Source organism: Pleurodeles waltl, chromosome 9 (assembly GCF_031143425.1).
Source record: "Pleurodeles waltl isolate 20211129_DDA chromosome 9, aPleWal1.hap1.20221129, whole genome shotgun sequence".
NCBI classification, from domain to species: Eukaryota; Metazoa; Chordata; class Amphibia; order Caudata; family Salamandridae; genus Pleurodeles; species Pleurodeles waltl.
The window spans coordinates 1,078,720,269-1,078,745,882 of NC_090448.1; the positions used below are offsets into that span (position 1 = coordinate 1,078,720,269).

General features: G+C 47.7%; 1 protein-coding gene across 4 annotated transcripts in view; it reads left to right on the plus strand.

Annotated features, from left to right (window-relative positions):
* Positions 1-25,614, plus strand: part of MIS18BP1 (MIS18 binding protein 1) — a 384,752-nt gene that overhangs the window by 191,596 nt on the left and 167,542 nt on the right. For all 4 annotated transcript variants that reach the window (XM_069208712.1, XM_069208715.1, XM_069208713.1 and 1 more), the window contains one exon: positions 450-622. In XM_069208712.1, coding sequence (XP_069064813.1) covers positions 450-622 — 173 coding nt within the window. The remainder of the gene's footprint in view (positions 1-449; positions 623-25,614) is intronic.

A 25,614-nucleotide genomic window follows, 5' to 3' on the forward strand; every position in this document is an offset into this window, starting at 1 on the left:
TAGCTGAACTGCAGGTGGTGGGTGAAGGTTATAGATATTTGCACCTTTTGCTCCGACCCAATCTCATTTTATTTTCGTTTGACATTACGGCTTTGAACTGCACACCTTTGGTGATACTTTAGATTTTATCAGTGCCTTCATCTAACTGAGGAAGTGGGGGTGCTTCTTTTGAATTAATTTCACCAGGTGAGGATGTTTGTTGCAAGTAAAAAACTGTCACTGGCAGTAGGTTTATTGGCTAGTGTGCAGTGATACAGTTTCTTATGTTTCAAATTTTAAATTTCTTATGTTTCAAATTTCTATAAGGACACAGATAAAATATTTTTGTGCAAAAAATAGATGTTTTTCCTTTAATTTTTATTTTAGTTGTTAGACAACAATGGTAGATACAGATTAAATATTATTAAAAATAAAAGAAATAGATTAATTTGTACTTTGTTTCTTTCTAGGGCCGTCTCATCCTTGCCCAAACATAAGAGTGGGTTTTGGGTTAATGTCGCAATGGCAGTGGGCAGTCGATCTGCTGAAGAATGCCAACAGAAGCACATGGAAAAACAGCAGTCAAAAGGGTCAAAAGCAAACACTAACAAAAAGTGTGACTCTGGTAAAAAGGAAATGAAAGGTAATTACACTTTAAAATCTAACTCTGTGTACGGTACCCATTGTGAATAAGGCTTAGCTGATTTAGAGCTGTTTTCATATAACAATTGTTCTATTAAAACAGCTATACCAGCAAAACTATAAAGTTCAGTTTCTTGAGGTTAACTAGAAAAATGTGGGCAGCAAAGATGAACACTGTTAATTTATCAGGTGTGGCCATGGTGGTTAAGAAGTCAGGCGAAGTTTAGGACAGTTGCCATAACCTGTCTTCCTCTGGCCACGTCCATCACCATCAAACTAATTCCGGGCTTCAGCTGACAGTGTAAAACCTCAGTGGAGCGCGATATGCCTGGTGGCCTGGGGTAACCAGCAGGTTGGGTGGCCCACGGAAAGGGTGGCCCTGCCTTGTTGCTATTAGCCCTGTGGCTTTCTTGCTGGGACATGTGGCTTGGTGGGCAAGGGGCTCCACTGGCTTTCAGGAGGCTCCAGCTTCTGTGCTCTAGAATTGCTGAAAAGGGAGTTCAGAGGCCTTAAGCAGAGATGTTGTTTTGGCTGCTATGTTTGCAGCCCTTCACCTGAGGGACACACTGCTTCCTGGATATGCTGAATCTACTTCATTGGTGATAGAGGCTGTCTGCCTGCTCTGCTGTTGTGGATTACACCACCCACGGGGTCCGGCTACTCATGCAACCGTTAATGGCTACTCTTTTGCTGGAAGTGGCTGAGGACAAGTGGGCCTGGCAGCGGCTACTCTCAACCTGTGGCATTTTGGTACCCAACTTGATGGGCACAGAATCTCTTGAATCTTTCCGCGCTTGACTGCCTGTGACGCCCCACAATTAATTTTCACCACATGATTTTGGTGCCATTGGAAACTCAAGGCTGCTGAGCTAAACATTCAATTGTTGGTGGAGGGGGCAGTCCCAGAACGCGGTGAACTCCATCCTCACTGGACCAGACAAATTGGCTGCAATCCTCAAGACCGTATCAATAACTAAGCCCTCTCTGGATGTGAAAATAGATGCTCTTGCCATTGTTGTTTGCCTGTTGCAGAACAACCAAATGCCTTGCTGAAAGGATCACACAATGTGAACAAATGCTACAAAAACTGCAGCCTCAGTCATCTGATTTTCAGTAGTAACATCAGTGGGTTTGGACTTTCTGAAGGTTCGAGGGGCACGACATTGTGGATTTCCTGGAGAATTGGATCAAGGCCTTTGTGGTGCCTCAAACTCTCTCTCTCCCTTTTTATCCATAGAAGAAGCCCATCTGGTTCCTGCCTGTAGTCCCTTTCTTGGGGTCCTAATTCGACCAATTGTGCAAGATGCTGCATTTTAAAGGAAGATGAAATACTGGGGGCTGCCAGAGAAGCTGGTCAGCTTGAAATTGATGTTCACCAACTCTTAGTCTTCTCTGATTACACACTAGCCATCTAGCATTAACAGGCCTCCTTTTTAGAAGTGAAAAGAAATCCTAGAGAGATGGGACTGAAATATTCACTGCTCTTTCCAGTAAACCTCAAAATTGTCACTGGTCAATCTGCCTTCTTCAGCAGTGGAGGTGGTTTGGGACTAGGCCGAACAGCAGGGCACCTCATCACAGGCATATGTCCCCCTCCCGTAAATGGTAGTATCAGAAGGTTAGGCAAAGGTGCAGGAAATCCAGATCGAAACCTGGCAGACCAAAAGGTTCTGGTGCAGTTCCAGGACAGCAGACGCTCACCACTATTACAGTGACCTCCTTCAGGGACCGGCCACGGAAAAATCATAAAAATGTTACTAGACCTGCAGGTCTAGTGACTTAAATCATCTATGCAACCTAATTGTAATGCTCTTGACCCCTAAACTGGTTTCAATTTCTGTGATCCTGGGCAAATATTTTAATTCACTGAGCCGCCGTTTAATTCATTATCACATATGAGAGCGCCCTCAAATACGACAAAAACTCTTTTCTTTGATTTAATAGACTAAAATGTTGTCTTGTATATAATACAAATGTAGCCACATATAGAATACTCTTGACCCCTTACTTGCCTCTTAGCTCAATAACAGCATTGTCATCAGGGCCGGGACAGGAATGTTTCTCAACTCATGTTTAAAAACTACCACTTTTAATAAATACATACCTAAAGCATGAAGTGGTAGCACTGTCATTTGCAATCAGCAGATTTTCCATTGAAATGGCCACAGAATTTCCCACTGGCCTGCTGTTTTACTGATAAAACTATATAGTGTACAAACAAAAATGTTTGGAAATCGAGTTTTTGCAAATACTTGTCATTTGCACATCACCAAGTAAAGTGTTCTAATTTTTTTGCTCCTATTTAAATCTTTGATTGCATCACACTTCTGAATTACCTAAAAAACGTGCTTTCATCATTCCTGACACATTTTGAAATATTTGTACTATTCTTTTAAAAGCTATTAAAGTGTTGTGTGTTAGAAAGTCTTACAGACTTATTTTTTTCACAGTGATTGTCAGACAGCTCACTTGACAAAAACCTCTAACTGCAGTAAGTGAAAGAAAATTAAATACCATTTTCCATGATAAGATAAGCAGCAATTAGTAAAAAGACAAACTGATGTTTGACCTCTGTGCTTGAAAAAACAGCATATATGTCAAGATAAAAACAATATTTAAAGGCATTTATTTTGCTCATTCACTTGCTGAATGAACAGAACACGTGTTCCTTTCCAGCTAAAGTTCACTCGCCAGAACGGACTAGTTGTTTCTAAAAATAGCTAATACAATCTGACTTACTGTAGCGAGACTCGCCAGAATGGACTAGTTGGTTCTAAAAATAGCTAATAAAACCTTTTTCACCATAGCAGGTGGGCGAGTAGATTTTTCGAGGTCTGAGGGACCCGTGGGGGCACTGGCTTCCACCTCCACTGGTACCTCTGACAACAAAGGCAGCTTGTCCTATTTGCCATCCCTCCATGATTCATAATCTTCTCCCACCTGCAGTGAGCCCTTGAGGCTGCAGATGACCTACTGTGATGGAGGCGGTCTTGCCTGGATTGGTTAGAATGAACCTGGACTTTAGTTTGTAATGTTTTGCTATGATTATTAAAGGCTTTCTGATTTATTAAAAATTATGCTTGCGTTTGCTTCTTCTCAAATCCTTTCTTAGGTCATTGCTGATACCTCCATGCCATGGTTAGAATCACCATCCCCTTTTCCTTTTATATTGGTACCCAGCGCACTGCTAAGCAGCCCTGTGTTATTTCTCACTAGTGCTGCCTCCCTAAATGTGTGACCTATGGTTTGGGTGGTCGGGGCACATAGTCGCAGGGGGCCCCTACTTGCCTTGCTACTGGCTACATAGCACACCCCAAATTAAATTGCTTAGGTTACTAGTATTCTTAGTCCGTAATCTGTTTGCCTTCTGTCCCAAGTATTGTTGTTCTACTGTTCTGATGGATACATTCAACCACAGATTCCTCAACTTGTGAATAGCCTCAGTTGCCAGTAGGTGGCGTCATGTTGCTCCACCTTGTCCTGTCCATGAAGTGATGCTGAAGCCACACATATGTGCCACCACTGCATGTTGATGTCATTCATTTCTTTCTGAACCTTCAGTAGCGCATTCAGAGCTTGCTCCTGGATCTTTACTCATCTTGTTTGTCAATATTTATTTTCCAAATTTTCCTACAGTGTGCAAGGAATCATGTCCCCTCTGAAGACTACAAGGTTTAAACCTTGTAGATCCCACCAGAGCATTACATGTGACAGATGGGTGCTCTAGTTAGTCTAGCAAATATATGCCCTACCTATCCTCTCCAATGCACCACATATTCCACCTATGCCAGAGTGGCTGTCGGAGATTCATTTGTCAATTTAGCAGATGGAATACAGGCTCTTTTGGACAAAGAAACTATCAAGAGGATCCTGGAATCGGAAATAGGAACTGAATGTTACTCCTGTTATGTCTTGGTGACGAAGGACAGAGGCCTTTGTCCTATTTTAGATTTTTGCCCTCAATTTCTTCCTGAAGATGTACAAATTCAGGATGCTCATGATGGCCCAGGTTCTCGCTGTCCTGGATCCAGAAGACCGGATAGTAGCGCTGAACTTCCAAGATGCATATTTTCACACTTCTATCCTGTAGCCCCACTACGCATTGCCTTCATTTCAAGGCGGTCCAGGAGTATTTCCAGTTCTCTCGTAGGGGATTTCCATGTATAGTCATAAGCTGTGAATATTCCCCACCTGTCTTCGGGGAACTTCTTAAGTGTCAATGTTCGCCTTACTTCAAAAAGGCCTGCCAATTCACTTAAGAATGTTCATATGCAGCATAGGGGAAAGGCTACAGTGTCCAAAATTCTTTAGCCAGTCTATCTTTAAAAGGGACAAATTTGAGATATCTGCATTTAAATGCCTGAATGAATGGCAAATTTTGCAGAACAATTCCTTCACAAATCTTTTATATATTGTAAAACACTGATGCAGAAGTGCAGGGCAGTGTAGCCCATAGACTGCCACAGTAATGAAGAAAAAGGTGACTGTGCCTTTAAGAGCAGCCAGTCCTCCAGAATCCCATCATGCCTAGAGAGAGGCAGTTGCCTCAGTTCTTTTTTCCGGCTCCTGCTGACAGGACCCTGGAGCATTGAGCTCGACCTATTTAGGTTTTTTCTTCAACAATACAGTTTAAATTTCGAAAATAACTGCTACATTCGACGTCTTTTGACTTTCTCTCTAGATTTTTGTCATTTTCTGACTGGACTGAAGGCTTTTTTTTTTTTTACCACAAAAACACCTTCTCTATTTGACAAATGTCCAAAATGTAGCAGGAAAAAGCCCAAAACAGACCCCCATGAGGTCTGCATCATCTGTCTGCATCTTCTCATATACCTGCCTCCTGTAACATCTGTAAGACGTTTTCCAGGCGCACCCTGCGTGACAGGGAGAAGATTCACCTTCAAGGGAAAGCGGAGAGATGACGCCAGGAAACCAGTGGGACCTCTGAGCGAGGGGAAGGCCAGTCTTCCACCAGGGCTCTTACATCTGCCTCCAGTGGTCGTGGGAGGTCTGAGAGGCGTTCTTCTACCAGAAAACGTCTTAGATCCCGGTCGATGTCGAGGAGATTGCCGTCAAGGAGGTCGACGCCGAGGAGATTGACGTCGAGCGGAGGTACAGTGCCTACATGCTCGCCGCCGAAGTCTGGCTCGAGGTCGCATAAGCGTCGCCGTTCGACGTCAAGACACCGCACAGTGTCGAAGACTCCATGTCACACGACGTTGAGAAGCATATCAGCATCATTGGAATCGAGCTGTTAGTGACAGATGATGAATCAGTCATTTGTAGAGGGTGCTACTCACCCGCTAGGGTCTCAAGGCTGTGGATAGAGAGGTGGGAGTGCTACTGCTCGAACAGCCAGGTCTTGAGGCATTTCCTGGGTCTGTCGTAGGTGACGGGGAGGGGGTTCCAGGTCTTGGCGGCGAGGTAAGAGAATGATCTGCTGCCGGCTGTAGTTCGGTGGATGTGAGGGACGGTGGTGAGGGTGAGGTTGGCGGAGCGGAGTTGACGGTTAGGAGTGTGGAAGGTGAGTCGCTCGTTGAGGTAGGCAGGGCCGTCGTTGTGGAGTGCTTTGTGAGTGTTGATGAGGAGTTAAAGGTGATCCTCTTGTTGACGGGGAGCCAGTGTAGATCTCTCAGGTGGGCTGAAATGTGGTTGCGGCGTGGGATGTCAAGGATGAGGCGGGCGAAGGCGTTCTGTATACATTGTAGTTTTTTCTGGAGCTTGGCCGTAGTTCCCGCGTAGAGCGTTGCTGTAGTCCAGTCTGCTGCTGACGAGGGCCTGGGTGACCGTCCTTCTGGTTTCAGTGGGGATCCAACTGAAGATCTTGCGGAGCATGCGGAGGGTGTTGAAGCAGGAAGATGAGACGGCGTTGACTTGCTGGGTCATGGTGAGCGATGAGTCTAGGATGAACCCTAAGTTGCGTGCGTGGTTGGTGGGCAATGGTGCAGATCCTAGGTTGGCCGGCCACCAGGAGTAATCCTACGCGGAGCGGTTGGAGCCGAGGATGAAGATCTCCGTCTTGTCTGAGTTCAGTTTCAGGCGGCTCCTCTCCATCCAGTTGGCGATGGCCTTTATTCCGTTGTGGAGGTTGGTTTTGACGGTGGTGGGCTCCTTGGTGAGTGAGAGGATCAGCTGGGTGTCATTGGCGTAGGAGATCATGTTAAGGTTGTGGGATCGGACGATGTTGGCGAGCGGTGCCATGTAAATGTTAAAAAGGGTCGGGCTGAGTGAGGATCCTTGGGGAACCCCACAGATGGTCTTGGTGGCTTCAGAAAGGAAGGGGGGAGGTGGACTCTCTGGGTTCTGCCAGAGAGGAAGGATGTGATCCAGTCCAGGGCTTTGTGGCAGATCCCTGCATCGTGGAGGCGTGTGCGAAGGGTGTGGTGGCAGATGATGTCGAAGGCAGCCGAGAGGTCTAGGAGGATAAGGGCCGCAGTTTTGCCTTTGTCGAGCATGGTCCTGATGTCGTCGGTTGCGGCGATGAGGGCGGTCTCGGTGATGTGGTTGCTATGGAAACCTGATTGAGAGGTGTCCAGCGTGGTGTTGTCTTCCAGGAAGCAGGTCAGTTGGGCGTTGACGATCTTCTCGATGACCATCGCCGGGAAAGGGAGGAGGGAGATGGGCTGGTGGTTCTTGAGATCTCTAGGGTCTGCTTAGGGTTTCTTTAGCAGGGCATTGACTTCGGCGTGCTTCCAACTCTCCGGGAAGGTGGCAGTCTCGAAGGAGCTGTTGACGATCATATGGAGTTGGGGGGGCGATGATGGGGCTTGCTTTGTTGAAGACATGGTGGGGGCAGAGGGTGAGCCGGAGTGGATGGTGCTTATGGTTTTGATGGTGTCCTCGTCGTTTATGTGGGTCCAGGAGAGCAGGAGGTTGGTGTGGCTGGGGTCCGGTGCGTCAGGGTTTGTGGTGGCCGCGGCAGTCATGGGGGTCGAGGTGTTGAAGCTGTTGTGGATGTCTGTGAAAGAAGGAGAGGGAGTCGCAACGGTCTTGCGAAGGAGGGGTTTTGTTGGAGCAGGACCTGGGGTTGTCAAGTTCCTTAACGATGTTGAAGAGCTCTTTGCTGTCATGAGCGTTGTCGATGCGCTCCTTGTAAAAGGATCTCTTGGTGGTCCGAATAAGCTGGTGGTGCTTGCGGATGGCTATCTTGAGGGCGGTGTGGTTGCTCTTGTGGCGCCACTTTTTCTCGATTTTTCAACACTCCCGCTTGAAGGCCTGAAGGTCGCCGGTGAACCAGATGGCCTTATATTGGATATACAGATGCATCAATATTGGATTGGGGAGGTCATCTGGGAGGAGTGGCGATCAGAGGACTCTGACAGAGAAATGCTACCACATCAATCTGTTGGAGTTGCAGGCCATTCAATCAGTGTTGAGGTCCATTCACTTGTTGTTGTAGGCCTTCCTGTCTGCCATCCATCAAAGGGAGACTGACTCGAGTCCTCACAGACAACACAACTGTCATGTTGTTTTGTAACAAAAGGATAGCGTGGCATCCTGGGTCCCGTGCTAGGGTGCCTTGCTCCTATAGAACTGGCTGTGTCGTCAGGGCACCTTCCTGTTCGTAAACCACCTGGCGGGGTCTTTGAACGCCAGGAAGGACAAACTCTGCCAGTAATGCCTGAGGATTACAAATGGCAGCTACACCAGAAAGCGGCACAGGAAATTTATTCAGCAATTGGGAGAACTCTTGCAAGATTTATTTGCTATACTGAGAATGCATAATATCAACACTTTTGCACATCAGAGTTCCCAAAAGACTTCTGCTTTGTAGTTCCATCTAGAGTGGAGCTTGGGATTTCATTATGCTTTGCTGCCTCTGCCACTCCTGCCCAGAGTTCTGAAAAAGATGAGGAACAACTGGGCCCAAGTCATTCTAATGGCTTTGTATTGGGCCAGAAGAATATGAAACCTAGGACTTCTGGGCATTAACATCTGTGCTGCGATCATGCTGCTACTTTGTAAGGATCTTCTGCTGCAGCAGCAAGAAAAGGTCTTGCACCCAGGCCTACACAGTCTACACCTCCATACGTGGATATTAAACGTGAATAGCTGACTGCCTCAGACCTTTCTCCCAACATAGTGGATATCACTCTAGCAGCCAGGCTTCCCGCTACAAAAATTGTTTATGTAGACTTTGGTATAGGCTTATGGCCTGGTGTAATGTCCACCATACAGATCCATTGCAGGCAAATATGTCAGATGTTTTGTGTTTCTGTTGTCCTTAGCCCAGCAAGCCTTGCATTGGGCACTTATGATCCAGTCCAGCACCTGGGAGTATTCACAAGGTCGTTTTTCCCAAACGCTGTAATGGCAGCAACATATTTTTGGGTCCATATGACCATATCAAGAACTCCACATAATGTAGCCAGAAGAGGCCAATCTCAATAGGTGTTAGTGGGGCCAAGTCTTTGCTTCTAATTCTTCAGTGTGTGCCATGAGGTCTTAATCTAGGTTAGGGCAGAGGCCCTTAACAAACCGGGTATGCTGTAGGCGGTCAGGGAGTGCTGATTTGTCTTGGTGGAGGCCTGGTTGGAGTGTTACTAGGACATACGTATGCTCATAACGTCTAACAACACACATTTCTGCACCAGTGCTCTGAACTGCTGGCTAAATGGGTGCATGTTCAAAATAATCCTAAGAGCAACTTTAATTGTATGTTTGATGTCTTGCTAGACTGATTGCATCCACTGTTACAGTAGGTTCAAAGTGGCCACAATGCAGAGGCACTGTCGCTCCATTTGGCACAGTGTCCCATGACAGGGGTTAGACTGTACTTTTAACTGCCGCAACACGACTAATATGTGGGATTTAACCGAGTGGCCTACTTGTTACTCTGCCAGCTTTTCTCTTCCACCATTGATCTCGGCCAAACTATTTCGGCCTACAGTGGGTTGTTGCTGGGCCTGAATTGGGGTGAAGTCCAACCTCCTAGCCTCCTTTTCTCTTGTGGCACCTTTAGGGCTACATTTTGGAGACAACATTCTGTGGTACCCTGGCCTAAATGATCCATGATTATTATATATAAGGTACACTGTATCGTCTTCTGTGCCTAAGTGAGAGGCATTCAGTGTACATCCAATACACAAAATGATGTGGTAACTTCTTTGGGAGCATTTGGACATTTTTAAATACTTCTATGAAACTTATGTCTCCCTGCTACTACTTTTCTACTCTAAATCCTGGCAATTCCAAAAATTGAAGGAGGTGGGTTCACTCATGTATTGTGACATGCTTCATCATAGGCCACCTCGTCCCTCCCTGGTAAGCTGGTACTACCAGGACAGAATGTACCTCAAGTTAAACTGTCTTAAGGGAGTTCTTAGAAATGTGTTTTTATCTGTATAGATATCCGGGATCAGGTTGCTGCTGTTAAAAATACCTTTGAGTAAACCGCAAAGTATCCGTTATTAGGTGGTACCCTAGGGACCTATAAAAATACTATGGAGTATTATCAGAGGACAATGGTGGGTGCTATGGCCCTTACATACCTCTGGAGTTCCAACATATTTTGGCCCTTGGGCAGCATAACTAGGTCTTGGGCATTCGTCAGGACTTTTAAATGAATCCCTATCCTTAGTTACGAAAAGAATGTGAAAATATGTGAAGAGGAGCTACCTCTCTTATAGAAGTGGCAAGGTAATTTTACCTGAAGATGTAGACAAGAGAATTAGGGTAAACAGACATGTAAATTATAATGTACAGACTGCATAATAGTCTTGCAGTACACTATTAGGTATTTAAAAACATAAAATTACAGATGTGGCACACGTGACACATTACGCATTCACATTCAGCATGCGAACATAGGTGACAAGACATACATGAGGAGAATACACAGGCACATTTCCAGTGTAGGTTTTTACTTTACCTAGTGCCCAGAGGCACTATGCCTCATGGGCTTTGACCGGCTGCCCTCGTGTGTGCCCATGAGAGGGAGCTGCGCAGAGTTCAAGACTCACTGTTAAATTGGATGCATAACCATGGGGGTGCCCCTCTCCAGGACTCTGTTAGGGGTTTGTGTGAGAAATAGATTGTTGTACATTGTTTAGATTTTACAGCTTCCCCAGTATTGTATCTTTCATAGATTCACATGCTTGAATCATCCCCGTCGTCGAGGTGGGAGCCTCACGGTAAACTTAAATACATAAAGCAGTAAGTCAGTAAAAGTAAAACCAGTAGGCCCTAGAAGGCCTCATAGGGTATTTTACAGTCTATCCACCTTGTTTTGTGAAAAAGACCCAAACTTCAGTATCAACCAATCAGGATTCAGCCCCTCCCAAACACTCCCAACAGAGGCTGAATTCCCTCAGATTTTCTACCGCACGTCGTGTGAAGGGAGTCTCCCTGAGCTCTGCTCAGTTTTTTCCTATTTTCTGACTGAAGATTGTTTTTTCTCTCAGGAAACTAGCTACAGCTTTACTATGTCTGAAAAGGCAAAGAAGGGTCTGTTCAGAGACTGTGACAACTGTGGGAAGAAGAGACTGCATGTTGATGTCCCCCAGAAGAAGTGTATCTACTGCCTTCATCCAGACCACAAGGTGAGAGACTGCAAAATCTGTCGCACCTTTAGTCAAAAAACCCTCAAAGACCGTGAGGGTAGACTTCTTTTATGGCTGCAAAAACAGAAAGCCTTAGAACATCCTTCCTCAGATGACAGCGAAGCGTCATCACATACTTCTCGCCCTCAGAAAAGAACAGGTGAGAGAAGTAGAGGGTCGGATGATCCACCAAGGAAGGTGCCCAAAAAGACAAAACAAGTCTCTACTGAAGCGAAAAAGGATGTTTTCCACTCAGAGACATTTAAACATGGGCCAAAAAAGGTTCATTCAGAACCTACTACGCCTTTGCACCGAAAAAGCACCTCAAAAAAGCCATCCCTGTCTCGGTCACCACAAAAAGAGCCAGAAAAACTTTTTTGGGTGAAAAAACAACCGTCGACGACCACCCCGTCGACGACTGTGTCGACGGTAACAGCGACTACGGTATCGTCGACGTTCACAACACCAGTCTCACCGATGATTATGACGTCGTCGCCGTTGTCATCGACGACGATAATTACAGCAAAAATGTTTAAGAAGGCTTTGTTGGCAACCACATCGTCGACAGCGGAGGCCTCTTGGGTTCACCAATCAACCAGGGCACTCCCATCTACGAAGCACCTCTCAATGAGGTTTAAAAAGGCACTGCCGACGACGGCACCTACACAAGATACGTCGGCGAAACGACCGTCGTCTATAAAGTACCCGTCGACGAAGGGACCATCGACGAAGGATTCGTTGACAAAGGACCCGTTAGCAAAGACGCCGTCAATGACGGAACCGTCGACGAGGGAACCGTCGATGAGGGAACCGTCGACGATTATATCGTCCACAGCACTAACAGTTTACAAACCATCCACCTACCTGGATACTTCGCCACACCATTCCTCATACCATCAGGACGACTCCACCAGATTCTTGCCCCTTTCACTTATTAATATAGGGGACAAGGCGTCTGATATTCTGCCGATGCATACCTCACCAAGTAAAGTGTTGCCATACCCACCACAATATCTTTTAGACGATGAGGACGATGATGCGTACTCTCAAAACGACGGAACGTTTGGGGCAGCTAGTAGCCCGTCCCAACTCAATGTCAAATGCCAAGAGTTTGATGAAGAAGAGGATCAACATTACCAGCCTAGTTATGCCTCAACATCTTATCCACAGACAGAACAACCATCGCCCCTTGCTATGCCTAGCACATTAGTGGCAGGTCTCCAATATATGTTGAAGGACTACTATAAAAGGTTCCCACCATCAACTCAGTCCACACCACCTAGACCTGAGAGCTACCAGACATCCCGGCAAGCTCAGACTATTAATCTTTCCGAAACGCCACAGGCTAGTATACCTGTACCTAGCCAAACTCCGGAAGCGTGCCCCTCGTCAGACGACGAAAGGGAAGAGGGTGAGCTAAGAGATTCGGCGGCTAGTGAATGGGATGATTATCTCGTTCCCACACCATCTCCACCGCCAGCAGGTCCAGTAGATTCTCCTCCAGAGGACATAGGAGGTTTCCATAATTTAATAGAGAGAGCGGCGAAACGTTTTGGCCTTGCAATTGGTTCCCATGAAACCGAATGTTTTTTGTACGAATTTAAAGAGCCATCAAAGAGATCTGTAAGAGCCATACCCATTGTAGATTTCTTATGGCAGGAGGGTTTGAAGGCAATGAAAAACCCAGCCACAGTGCCTTCACAAATGCCAAGACTAGAGAAAAAATACAAGGCCCCAGATGATTCTCCGGCCTGTCTAGTCTCACAGCCGAAACCTGACTCTGTTATATCACAGGCAGCTCAGCGACGTTCCAAAAACCCCTCCACGCCTATTGCGTCTCCCCCAGACAAAGAAGGAAGGAGATTAGACAATATCGGCAAGAAATTCTCCTCTGTTGCTGCAGTCACGGTTAAGGCGGCTAATTCCCTCGCCATCCTGGGAAGGTACGATCGCCAGATGTGGGCAGACATGTCTGCCTTTTTAGATTTACTGCCAGAAGACGTCAAGGTGGAAGCAAAAAAGGTCTTGCAGGAGGGAGAAAGGGTCTCCGCAGAGATAATAGACAGCGCAATAGATATTTCTCTCACTGGCTTTAGACAATTAGCTGGCGCAGCAGTCCTGCGCAGACAAGGATGGCTTAAAGCTACTTCATTCAGACCAGAAGTCCAGACTCGTGTTCTCGACATGCCTTTTGATGGAGAGAGTTTGTTTGGCAAACATGTCGACGACATGTTGCAGGCTATCAAGACGGATACCGATACGGCAAAATCCCTAGGTACCCTACAATATAAGAAACAACCTTTTCGTGGAGCAAGCGGTAGAGGTAATTACTCCTTTCGAGGTGGATACCAACAATACAGGTCACAATATCCGTCTTCCTCCACAGGATCACAACATCAGTACCATCAGCAACAGCAGCATTATCGATTACCACCGGCCGCAGCTTACAAACATCCAGCTAGAGGAAGAGGAGCTGCCCGAGGAAGAGATACAGGCAGGAAGCAATGACCCGCGGATCATCCCAACGCTTCCCCACCAACCAACATCGAGGGTCGGAGGTCGCATCACTTCCTATTTCCCCAAGTGGAAGGCCATAACTTTGGACAGATGGGTACTCGATGTAGTGGCCAGAGGTCATACTCTGGAATTCACACAAACACCACCAATTGTTCCTCCATCGGGCCCACAGCCTCCGAGGTTGAACCAACTCCTCAGGGAAGTAAGAATAATGCTGAGAAAGGGAGCAATAGAACCAGTCCCTTTATCTCAAAAGAACAGAGGATTCTACTCCCGTTTTTTCCTTCTAAAGAAACCCTCAGGAGACTGGCGCCCCATCCTGGACTTGAGAGCACTAAACAAGTTTTTAAAGAAGCAATCGTTCAGGATGGTAACATTGCAGGATGTCCTGCGTCTGCTAAATACCGGAGATCGGATGGCATCCCTAGACCTCCAGGATGCCTATTTTCATATCCCCATATTTCTGATGGATACAACTACCTGTGGATTCCTCACCTAATGATTCCTCACCTAATGAATACTCCCATGGCGCCAGCATTCGACGGAAATCTTCTTACTAGTCTCTGCACGTCGACGAGGACGTCACTCTAGCCCACGCGATGCCGTCTGACGTCATACAGGCAATAAGAGGTCCTCGACGACGTGCCGACATCCGTTCCCTTTTTTCCGTGCATTCGAAACGGTTATCTTCGAGGGAGCAACTGTTACTTTTGTGGTTACAGTGTATTTTTGCTGCGTAGTCTTTCGCTGTGGTAATAATGTTGCAGAGAAAGTCTGGATTCAAGCCTTGTCGTGAGTGTGGAGGCAAGATGTCAGTGACAGATCCTCATTCCGATTGCCTTTGGTGTTTGAGCTCCGACCACGACGTCTCGACTTGTGATTCATGCCAGCACATGAATCCAAAGGCCCTCAAGGAACGTGAGGCGAAGCTGTTTATGGCGAAATCGAAGGAGAAGCATCAGAAGAAGTCTTCTTCACCAAGACATCGGCGTCATCGAGACTCCCGGCGCCATAGAGAATCTCGGCGTCATTCAAAGGAGACTCGTTCCAGGTCTTCGGATCGGCGCCGAAGGACATGGGAGATCAGTCCCACGGTTACGCCGCATCCTTCGACGCCGTTGCCCTCTCCAGCTTCTCCGACTTCACCTGGACAGGCGTCGGTGATTGAGGTATTGGAGCCTCAGGTGTTTTCTCCGGCGTTGCAGACGTCGAGGCCGGCGTCGGGGTCGCCTCCGAGACAGGCACCCCAGTATCCGGCTTTTCCCACCCCTGGAGCCGATAGTTCCGCATTCTTGAATGCGATGTATGCCATCTTCCAACAGATGGCTCCAGGGGGTGCTCCGGCTGGGCCTTTGGCCTTTTCATTGGGTGATCCTGCGCCTCTTCGGCCGGCACCCTTTATGCCCTTTCTCCCTTTTGGGAACGTGGGCTCGGCGCCGGTGGCCGCTCCGGTGGCTTCAGAGGGATTGGCCCCGGGGATTTCCATCCCGTCGACGTCGGGATTTCGGCCTGTGACTCCGGTGGGTCCATCTGCTTCGACTGCATAGACTTCTTAGACTTCGGCGGAGGCATTGTCGACTCCGCGTATTGAACAACGGCTTCATTCGAGGAGACGTGCTCTCCGTGTATTAGAGGAGCAGGAGTACCAACGAGCCCTGGAGGAAGGAGAGCTAGAGGACTCGGGTGATGGGCTGCGTGGTCTGGAGTCGGCCAGTGGGCTGGACACTTCCCCTGAGTGGGATCTTTCATCCCCGGGAGAATATACTGAGGAGGCTGCTTCCTTTCACGCAGTGGTACGGAAGGCAGCTAGTTTTTTGGACCTGCCTTTGCCGGTGGTGGAGGCTAAACAAAACCTTCTAACAGAGGTGCTACATCCGGCCTCAGCTGCGGCGGAGCCTCTTTTGCCATTTAATGACGCTCTGCTGGATCCGGTGTTAGAGGTGTGGAAGAGGCCGGCATCTTCCCCAGCAGTTCACAGAGCCGTGGCCAGGAGGTATCGGGCGGCTCCGACTGACCCTGGTTTTCTGTCTAGGCACCCTACGCCGGAGAGCTTGGTGGTGCAGGCCTCCTGTTCATCCAAGTCAGCGCCTGGTTCTTTCCCGACGGTGCCTGGGGACAGAGATTCAAAGAAACTAGAGGCGCAGTCCAAGAAGATTTTTTCGTCCTGCAGTCTGGCGTTGAAGGCCACCAACGCAACCTGTATCCTGGGGAGGTATATTCATGCTCTGATGGATGACATTTCCTCATCATTTACAGAGCTTCCCCAGGGTCTTTTGGATGTTGTTTCAAATGCCCAGGCTGCTGCGACCCAGATTATCCAGACTGGACTGGATACGACCGACTCGGTAGCCAGAGCAATGGGCACAACTGTGGTGGCAAGGAGGCAGGCCTGGCTCCGTAACTCGGGCTTTTCTGCGGATGTACAGTCCACATTGTTGGATCTCCCGTTTGATGGGGACAAACTGTTTGGAGCCAAGGCTGATTCGGCCTTGGAACGTTTTAAGGAGAGCAGGGCCACGGCTAAGTCGTTAGGGCTCCAAGCTCCTTCTTCCACGGCCTCTTCCAGATTTTTCAGGAGGTTTCGTGGATTTGGGCGTGGCTCTTCCTCCTCTTCCTTTCGGGGAAGATATCAGCAACCTGCCTCTTCCCATCCCTATAGATCTTTTAGAGGGAGAGGTAGGGTCCGCACCAGAGGAGCCTCTCAGCAGCACTCTGCCTCTTCCTCATCCTCTGGCGGGGTGCAGCAGGGGAAGCAGCCTTAGGCTTCCACCATTTCCCACTCACTCCTCTCCTGTAGGGGGAAGATTACAGCATTTTCTCACCAAATGGAAGACTGTTACAACGGACACTTGGGTTCTCAGTATTGTGGGAAAAGGCTACACCCTTCCCTTTCGGGAGTTCCCGCCCCTCATCCCGCCCCGCCCTTCTTATTGTTCAGAAGAACACCTCCTGTTGCTAGAACAGGAGGTACAAGCCCTCTTTTCAAAGGGCGCGGTGGAGTTGGTCCCAGAGCAGGAAAGGGGTCGAGGATGTTACTCAAGGTATTTCCTGATTCCCAAGAAGGATGGTCGTTTGAGACCAATCCTGGACCTGAGGGTCTTGAATTGGTTCCTCAAGCAGGAAAAGTTCAAGATGCTGACCCTAGCACAGGTGCTTTTGGCGTTGAACAAGGAAGACTGGATGGTGTCTGTTGACTTGCAGGATGCTTACTTTCATATCCCGATACTCAAGTCACACAGGAAGTATCTCCGGTTTGTGGTGGGATCGCAGCACTATCAGTTTGCGGTCCTTCCGTTTGGTCTTACTTCAGCACCTCGAGTCTTCACGAAGGTGATGTCGGTGGTTGCGGCAGAACTCAGAAGGAAGGGGATAGCAGTATTCCCTTACTTGGACGACTGGTTGATCAAAGCCAAGTCCCCGGAGCTTGTGTCGCATCATCTGCAGTCAACAACCCAGTTGTTGTTCGACCTGGGTTTTTCAGTGAACGAGCCCAAATCTCACCTAGAGCCCTCTCAGCGCCTCCTGTTCATAGGGGCAGTACTGGATACAACATTGAACCGAGCCTTTCCTCCGCCTCAGCGGATTCAAGATATTCAGGATCTGGTTCCAATGTTTCGAAATGGAGCGGTAGTTCCAGTCCTCAAGGTCCTTCGTCTGCTCGGTCTGTTTGCTTCCTGCATTCTGTTGGTCACGCATGCTCGCTGGCACATGAGGGCTCTTCAGTGGTGCCTCCGAAGGCAGTGGTCTCAACACAAAGGGGATCTAGAGAGTACTGTCAAGATCTCCAGAGATGCTGCTGTGGATTTGAAGTGGTGGATTGCAAGCAACAATCTTTCACAAGGAAAGCCGTTCCAGCAGTCGCCACCAGTGGCCATAGTCATAACGGATGCTTCCACTCTAGGGTGGGGAGCTCATCTGGGGGATCTGGAGATCAAAGGCCTTTGGTCTCCAGAGGAACAGATGTTTCACATCAATCTGTTAGAGTTACGGGCTGTACGTCTGGCTCTCAAGGCCTTCCTCCCTTCCCTTCGTGGTCAGTCGGTACAGGTCCTGACGGACAATACTACCACGATGTGGTACATAAACAAGCAGGGAGGAGTGGGGTTGTACCTTCTCTGCAGAGAAGCTCTTCGACTATGGTCCTGGGCAAAGGACCATCAGATTTGCTTGATAGCAAACCATCTGGCCGGAGTCTTGAACGTGCGTGCGGACAGTCTCAGTCGCCAATTCTCGGCAGACCACGAGTGGCGTCTCCATCCAGATCAAGTCCGTTTAATCTTCCAGAGGTGGGGGTTTCCTCGGGTAGATCTCGAGAGAACGCGCATTGTCCGTTATTCTGCAGCCTCCAGTATCCGATGCAGGGAGCGTTGGGGGACGCGTTTCAAATAACCTGGTGCGGCTAGTTGCTTTACGCGTTTCCTCCCATACCCTTGATTCCTCGAGTATTGAGGAAGATTCGCCAGGACCGGGCTCTAGTCATCCTAATAGCTCCGGATTGGCCAAGGAGGGTATGGTACTCCGACCTTCTCCAACTCTCAATGTGCCCTCCGCTCTGTCTCCCTTTCAGGGCAGACCTCCTCTCGCAGTCGCAGGGGCAGGTTTTACACCCCAACCTCCAGAGTCTGCACCTACATGCCTGGAGATTGAACGGGGCAACCTGAGTTCCTTCTCTCTCCCGCCTGAGGTAGTGGATGTTATATTAGCGGCAAGGCGACACTCCACTAAATCTATCTACGCTAATAGATGGTCTAAATTTGTTGCGTGGTGTGGAGAGAGGCAGATTGATCCTTTGCATGCTCATCTATCGGACGTTTTGTCTTTTGCTCTGTCTCTAGCGCAGAAAGGTTGTGCAGTGGCTACCATTAAGGGTTATTTATCGGCCTTGTCAGCCTTCATATGTCTTCCAGACCAACCATCTTTATTTAAATCCCCTATTGTTATCAGATTCTTGAAAGGTCTTCTAAATAAATATCCTCCAAAGCCATTCGTTATGCCGCAATGGGATTTGTCCTTGGTCCTGACTTTCCTTATGGGGTCCCCTTTTGAACCTATGCATTCTTGCCCCTTAAGGTATTTGGTTTTAAAAACAGTCTTCCTGATAGCTATAACATCAGCAAGGAGAGTGAGTGAGTTGCAGGCCTTATCAGTAAAGCCCCCTTATACAACTTTTTATGGGGATAAGGTGGTGTTGAGGACCAAGGCTGCTTTCCTCCCGAAGGTTGTTTCACCTTTCCATTTGGCTCAGGCAATTACTTTGTCCACGTTCTATCCTCCGCCTCATCCTTCCAAAGAGGAAGAAAGACTGCACCGTCTGGACCCAAAGAGGGCGTTGAGCTTCTTTATTGATAGAACAAAGGATTTCAGGCTGGAGGATCAGCTGTTTATTGGATACGTGGGCAAGAGGAGAGGAAAGGCAGTCCACAAGAGAACACTATCCAGGTGGGTTGTTCTTTGCATTAAAATCTGTTACTCTTTGGCAAAGAAGGATCCTCCTGAGGGCATTAGAGCTCATTCCACCAGAGCTAAGTCAGCCACTTCGGCCTTGGCCAGAGGTGTTCCTGTGGTCGACATCTGCAAGGCCGCAACTTGGTCGTCCCTTCACACTTTTGCAAAACATTACTGTTTAGATTCTGAGGTTAGAAGGGACGGCCATTTTGCACGGTCAGTGCTGCTGGATTTCTTGGTTTGACCATTTAGGCACCCACCGCCGGGCGTGGTACTGCTTTGAGACTCTATTCATTAGGTGAGGAATCCACAGGTAGTTGTATCCATCAGAAGAACGAGTTACTTACCTTCGGTAACGACTTTTCTGGTGGATACATTAGCTACCTGTGGATTCCTCACGGTCCCACCCGCCTCCCCGTTGCCTTTCTGGTCTTACCAAGTAATCCTTGAGTACGCTCCTCTTGGTCTTTGAGGGTGCAATAGATGTTGTATATATTATATTTATATATATGTATATATGTATATATCTTTGTGTATATACTTGATGTGTATATATATTTTAAAAAGAGAGAGTTATATATATATATAAAAGATTTACAGTTATTCATGCAATGTTGTGTATTTTTACAATGTAATGGGATGTTGCCTTGCTCTTTCATTGCATTGCCTGGTTGTTCTCATGCACGTAAAAAATGATTGGTACTGACGTCGGCACGTCGTCGAGGACCTCTTATTGCCTGTATGACGTCAGACGGCGTCGCGTGGGCTAGAGTGACGTCCTCGTCGACGTGCAGAGACTAGTAAGAAGATTTCCATCGAATGCTGGCGCCATGGGAGTATTCATTAGGTGAGGAATCATTAGGTGAGGAATCCACAGGTAGCTAATGTATCCACCAGAAAAGTCGTTACCGAAGGTAAGTAACTCGTTCATCGCAACCATCGCAAATTCCTAAGGTTCAGAGTAGGAAGTATGCACCTTCAATTCCGGGTTCTACCATTCGGTCTCAAATCAGCCCCCAGAATCTTCACAAAAATGTTAGCTCCGGTAGCAACACATCTCCGCCAGTCAGGTATCCAGGTCTTCCCTTACTTGGACGACTGGCTTATAAAGGCACCCTCAAAATCGCAAGTAACAAATCATATCTCCTATTGCCTTCAATTGTTACACAGCCTGGGGTTTGTAGTCAACTACCAGAAATCTCAGCTCTACCCCAAACAGGAATTGAGTTTCTTAGGAGCAATTCTGGACACAGTCCGCAGCAAAGCGTACCCATCTCACGAGAGGAAACACAAGTTAACCTCCTTGGCAGACAGGCTCTCCAGAAAAAAGTTTGTTTCAGTCCGCATCTACAAATCATTGCTCGGAATGATATCATCATGCATTCCGCTAGTCCCAGATTGCAGGCTCCATATGCGACCCCTGCAAGAGCAATTGGACATACAATGGACTCAGGTCAACGGCTCCTTCGAAGACCAGATTCGCATAACGCCTCTAATGAAGAGCACCATGAGGTGGTGGGCGACTCTAACCAATTTGTCAAAAGGACTGTCTTTTCTTCTTCAAACACCAAGTTACATAGTAACAACGGATGCCTCCCTCGAAGGATGGGGTGCACACTGCCAGGACCTGCAAATCAGCGGAATCTGGAATCAGAAAGAGGGTCAGCTCCACATCAATTATCTAGAACTCAAGGCAATACACTTAGCTCTAAAAGCTTTCTTACCAAAGATACGAAGTTCAAGCGTCTTAATCAGGATGGACAACACAACCAGCATGTTTTATCTAAACAAGCAAGGAGGCACAAGATCCCTACAACTCTCGCAGCTAGCCCAACAAATTTGGACATGGGCCATCAAGCACAATACTTCACTCAAAGCGGAGCATGTGCCAGGACAAACCAATGTTCTAGCAGACACCCTGAGCAGGACAGTGATTCCTTATCACGAGTGGGAGCTAGACCAGAAAACTCTCAACGGCCTTTTTCTATTATGGGGCAAACCGAACTTAGACCTATTTGCCACTCTCGAGAACAAGAAATGCCAGTTCTACGCAAGTTGGCTTCCCCAAAAAGATTAGTGGGGGAATGCGTTTTCGATGAGATGGTCCGGAGTTTATGCCTACGCTTTTCCTCCGATCCCGCTCATTCCGAGAGTCATCAACAAACTGAAGGCGGAGGGATGTCGCCTTCTGCTCATAGCTCCCAGATGGCTCAGACAAGTCTGGTATACGGAGCTCCTCATGCTCTCCGAACGACCACATCTACGACTCAGACAGAGTCCGACTCTTTTAACGATGCACCAGGGACAAGTCAGACACCCAGATCCGTCGTCTCTTCATTTGTCGGCTTGGCTCCTGAATACAATGAATACTTGAATCTCAACATTTCCCCGGAGTGTAGAGACATCTTGGCAAAAGCTAGAGCTGACACTACCAACAAAACCTATAAACTTAAATGGAAATGTTTTTGTATATGGTGTGCAGCAGAAGATATACATCCTTTGTCCTCTACTCCGGAACAGATACTTCCATATCTCCTGCTCCTGGCAAAATCAGGACTTGCATATTCTTCCATTCGGGTACATCTGGCAGCAATCTCCAGATACCGCAGATCACCAGACAAACTCTCATTGTGTTCCACAAGAATTGTCAAACAATTTATGAAGGGCCTTTTTCGGGTCTTCCCGCCAGTTAGAAAGCCTCCACCACTATGGTCCTTGAATGTTGTGTTGATGCAGCTCATGAAAGCTCCTTTTGAGCCGATCCACAAAGCTGACCTAAAATTCATCTCATGGAAAACTGCGTTACTGCTAGCTCTTACTTCAACAAAAAGAGTCAGTGACATACAGGCTTTCACTGTCGAACAGCCTTTCCTCCAATTCACAAACTCAGGTGTCATCCTGAGAACAGATCCTAAATTCATCCCGAAAGTTCCTTCAACGTTTCACTTAAATGAACCAGTCATCTTAAAAACCTTTTTTCCAAATCCGCAAACAGTAGCGGAAAAAACATTACACTCTCTTGATATTAAAAGATGTTTAAAGTTTTATCTACAGAAAACTCAAGCCATCCGCCAGTCGGATCAATTATTTGTAGCATTCGGCGGAACAAGAAAGGGGCACGCGGTGTCCAAACAGACTATAGCTAGATGGATTGGCCTGGCAATTCAATTCTGCCATTCAAAAGCAGGAAAACCGCTCAACACCAAGGTGAGAGCACACTCTACAAGATCGGTAGCCACTTCAGCTGCACTCTTTGCAGGTGTACCACTACATAGCATCTGTAGAGCAGCAACATGGTCAAGCCAGCACACATTTACGAGGCATTACTGTCTTGAGGAAACTAACAATGTCGATACAGCAGTGGGACAGGCAGTGCTGAGGCATCTATTTCGTTAAGGTGAGCCTCTTACACATCCCACCACCACACTCGAGGTATGTTCGTTATTGGTTCTTAGTCTCGTTAATAGCTACAGTGTGTTTTACTCTAATTTTGTGCTTCAGATTGTTCACTTTGCTATACTGCGTTAACTTGTCGTAGTCTTCATAATAATAACACAAATTGTGTCAGTATTTTCTGCCACACACCTGTTATTGCTCTTCTATTCGGATGTTTATGGATATAGATATATTGATATGTACGTGGATTTTTAAAGCTGAACTAATGTGAATCACATCACTTATAAAATTACGATAGAATTACAGTCAATGTAATTCACTAATTAACAAAACATTACTGCTCGTTATTCTGATTCAAGCATGTGAATCTATGAAAGATACAATACTGGAGAAGAAAATTATTTACTTACCTGTAACTGCAGTTCTCCAGTATTGGTATCTTTCATAGATTCACATGCGACCCACCCTCCTCCCCTCAGAGGCTCCCCTATTATAAGGATATTAAACTTCACACTCCTACTAGAAAATCTGAGGGAATTCAGCCTCTGTTGGGAGTGTTTGGGAGGGGCTGAATCCTGATTGGTTGATACTGAAGTTTAGGTCTTTTTCACAAAACAAGGTGGATAGACTGTAAAATACCCTATGAGGCCTTCTAGGGCCTACTGGTTTTACTTTTACTGACTTACTGCTTTATGTATTTAAGTTTACCGTGAGGCTCCCACCTCGACGACGGGGATGATTCAAGCATGTGAATCTATGAAAGATACCAATACTGGAGAACTGCAGTTACAGGTAAGTAACTAATTTTCTTATGCCGCCAGGTCTTATGCAGAAGGGGAGAGGGGTGAACAGGCTATTGATATGGCTCATCAACCCCATTAATGTGTACCCACTGATCTCATCAATCCAGATTGAGTCGTCAACTGTCCTGCCTGCTCCGCAAGAAATTTATACAGCCTTTTATAAGCACTATCTGCTGCTCTAAAAAGGAGATGTCAGGAATGTTGGTGCATTAGTCGAGGCAGCCCCATGTCCTTCCCACCACCACCATCCAATTCCTGTCCAGCCACTATGTTGCACCTCCTGCCCAGCATCTGCGTAGTTAAGGGTGCAGGACCCACCAAATTCATGGTTCAGGTGGCCAGCAGCCTGGTCAGTCTGCTCCCACCCCCTCTGCAGCTGCCTCTGAACCTTCCTAGTCTGCCTCACCCCACAATACCACCCCCCCCAATGCCCCCCCACCCACCCAGTGGATTTGCCATCACCTGCACCACTGGAGGTCCATCACTGGTGGGATTTGCAGTTAGTCCAAAGGTGCTACTCCCTCCCCTTCGAGACTGCCCCTTCATCCATGCAACCATCCTACGATCAGATGACAGAGGATCATTTGTCCCTTTTCCGCAAGGAAGTTGCGGTTCTCTTTGCCAAGAGAACCATAGAGTGGGTTCCAGTGCCAGATGGAGGCTGTGATTGCTGCTCCCGCTACTTTCTGATCCCCAAAAGGTCAAGGGACTTTGCCGTATCCTAGACCTTCGATCCCTCAATCTCTTCCCTCAATAACGAGAAGTGCGAGATGCTCACGTTTACCCAGGTTTTTCTGCCCTAGTCCTAGGAGACCGGATGGTAGCATTAGTCTTATAGGACACTTATTTTCATCCTGCCTGCCCACAGATGTTACTTGCGGTTTAAGGTAGGCCATGAGCACTTTCAGTTCGCCATGCTCCCCTTTGGCCTTAACAGCGACCCTCGGGTGTTCACCAAGGAATGGCCATGGTTGCATCTAATCTGCGGAGATCAGGGGTTTCAGTCTTCCCCTATCTGGACGACTGGCTGTTAAAGGCGAGGTCGCCCTAGGTTGTCGTCTCCCACCTATGACTATGGCAGATCTCCTGCATTCACTGGGGTTTACTATATACATACCAAAGTCACACCTGATTCCCTCTCAGATTCTCCCTTTCATCTGAGCTGTTCTGGCACAGTGCAGTTTCAGGTGTATCATCCCCCGGCGAGTCCAAGATATTCAGGCTATGTTACCGATATTTCATCCTCTATCCTGAATTTCGGTGAGAATGACTCTGAGGCTGCTGGGCAGGATGGCATCCTTCATCCTGCTGGTGACCCATGCCATATGGCTTATGCGGGCTCTGCAGTAGGACCTGAAATTTCACTGGGTGCAGCATCCTGGGAATCTCTCCCACATGGTCCAGATCTTAGAGGGAACTGCAAAAGATTTGCAGTGGTGGTTAACAAACCGCAAATTGGCCAGGGGCACATGACCCTCCCATCCCCAAACAGATCTAAAAGTGTTGACAGATGTGTCACTCCTGGGATGGGGTGGCTATCTGGGAGAGGTGGAGATCAGAAGATTCTGGTCTGTGGCATCAGCGGGGCTCCACATCAACCTGCTGGAGATGTGTGTGATCCGACTGGCATTGAAAGCCTTTCTTACCTCTATTAAGGGAAAGAAGGTGCAGGTGTTCACAGACAACACCACTGCCATGTGACACTGCAGCAAGCAGGACGGGGTGGTGTTGTGGACCCTTTGGCAGGAGGCTCTGTGCCTCTGTATGTGGCTGGAACAAAAGGGCATATCCCTGGTGGTTCAACATATGGCAGGTTCTCTGAACACCAGAGCTGATGAACTCCGCTACAAATCCCTAGTGGATCACGAATGGTGTCTCCATCTGGAGGTGGTATAGGGCCTCTTCCAGCAGTGGGGAGGGCCTTGGTTAGATCTGTTCACCTCCACTGAGAACGCGCAATGTCAGCAATTTTGCAGATTGCTGTTTCCAGGGTGGCAATCACTATGAGACACTTCTCGTCTCAAGAGTCCAGGCCTTCTTGTATGCCTTTCCGCCCATACCACTCCTACCCAGAGTTCTCTAGAAGATAAGAACGACCAGGCCCAAGTAACCATTGTAGCTCCAGACTGGGCATGGAGAGTCAGGGATCCAGAATTGTTAATCATGTCCATCGATCCTCTGATCAGACTGCCCGTTCCGGAGGATCTTCTGTTGCAGCAGCAGAGGAGGGTTCTTCACCCGAACCTGTCCACTCTCCGCCTTTGTGCATGAAGATTGAGCGAAGACAGTTG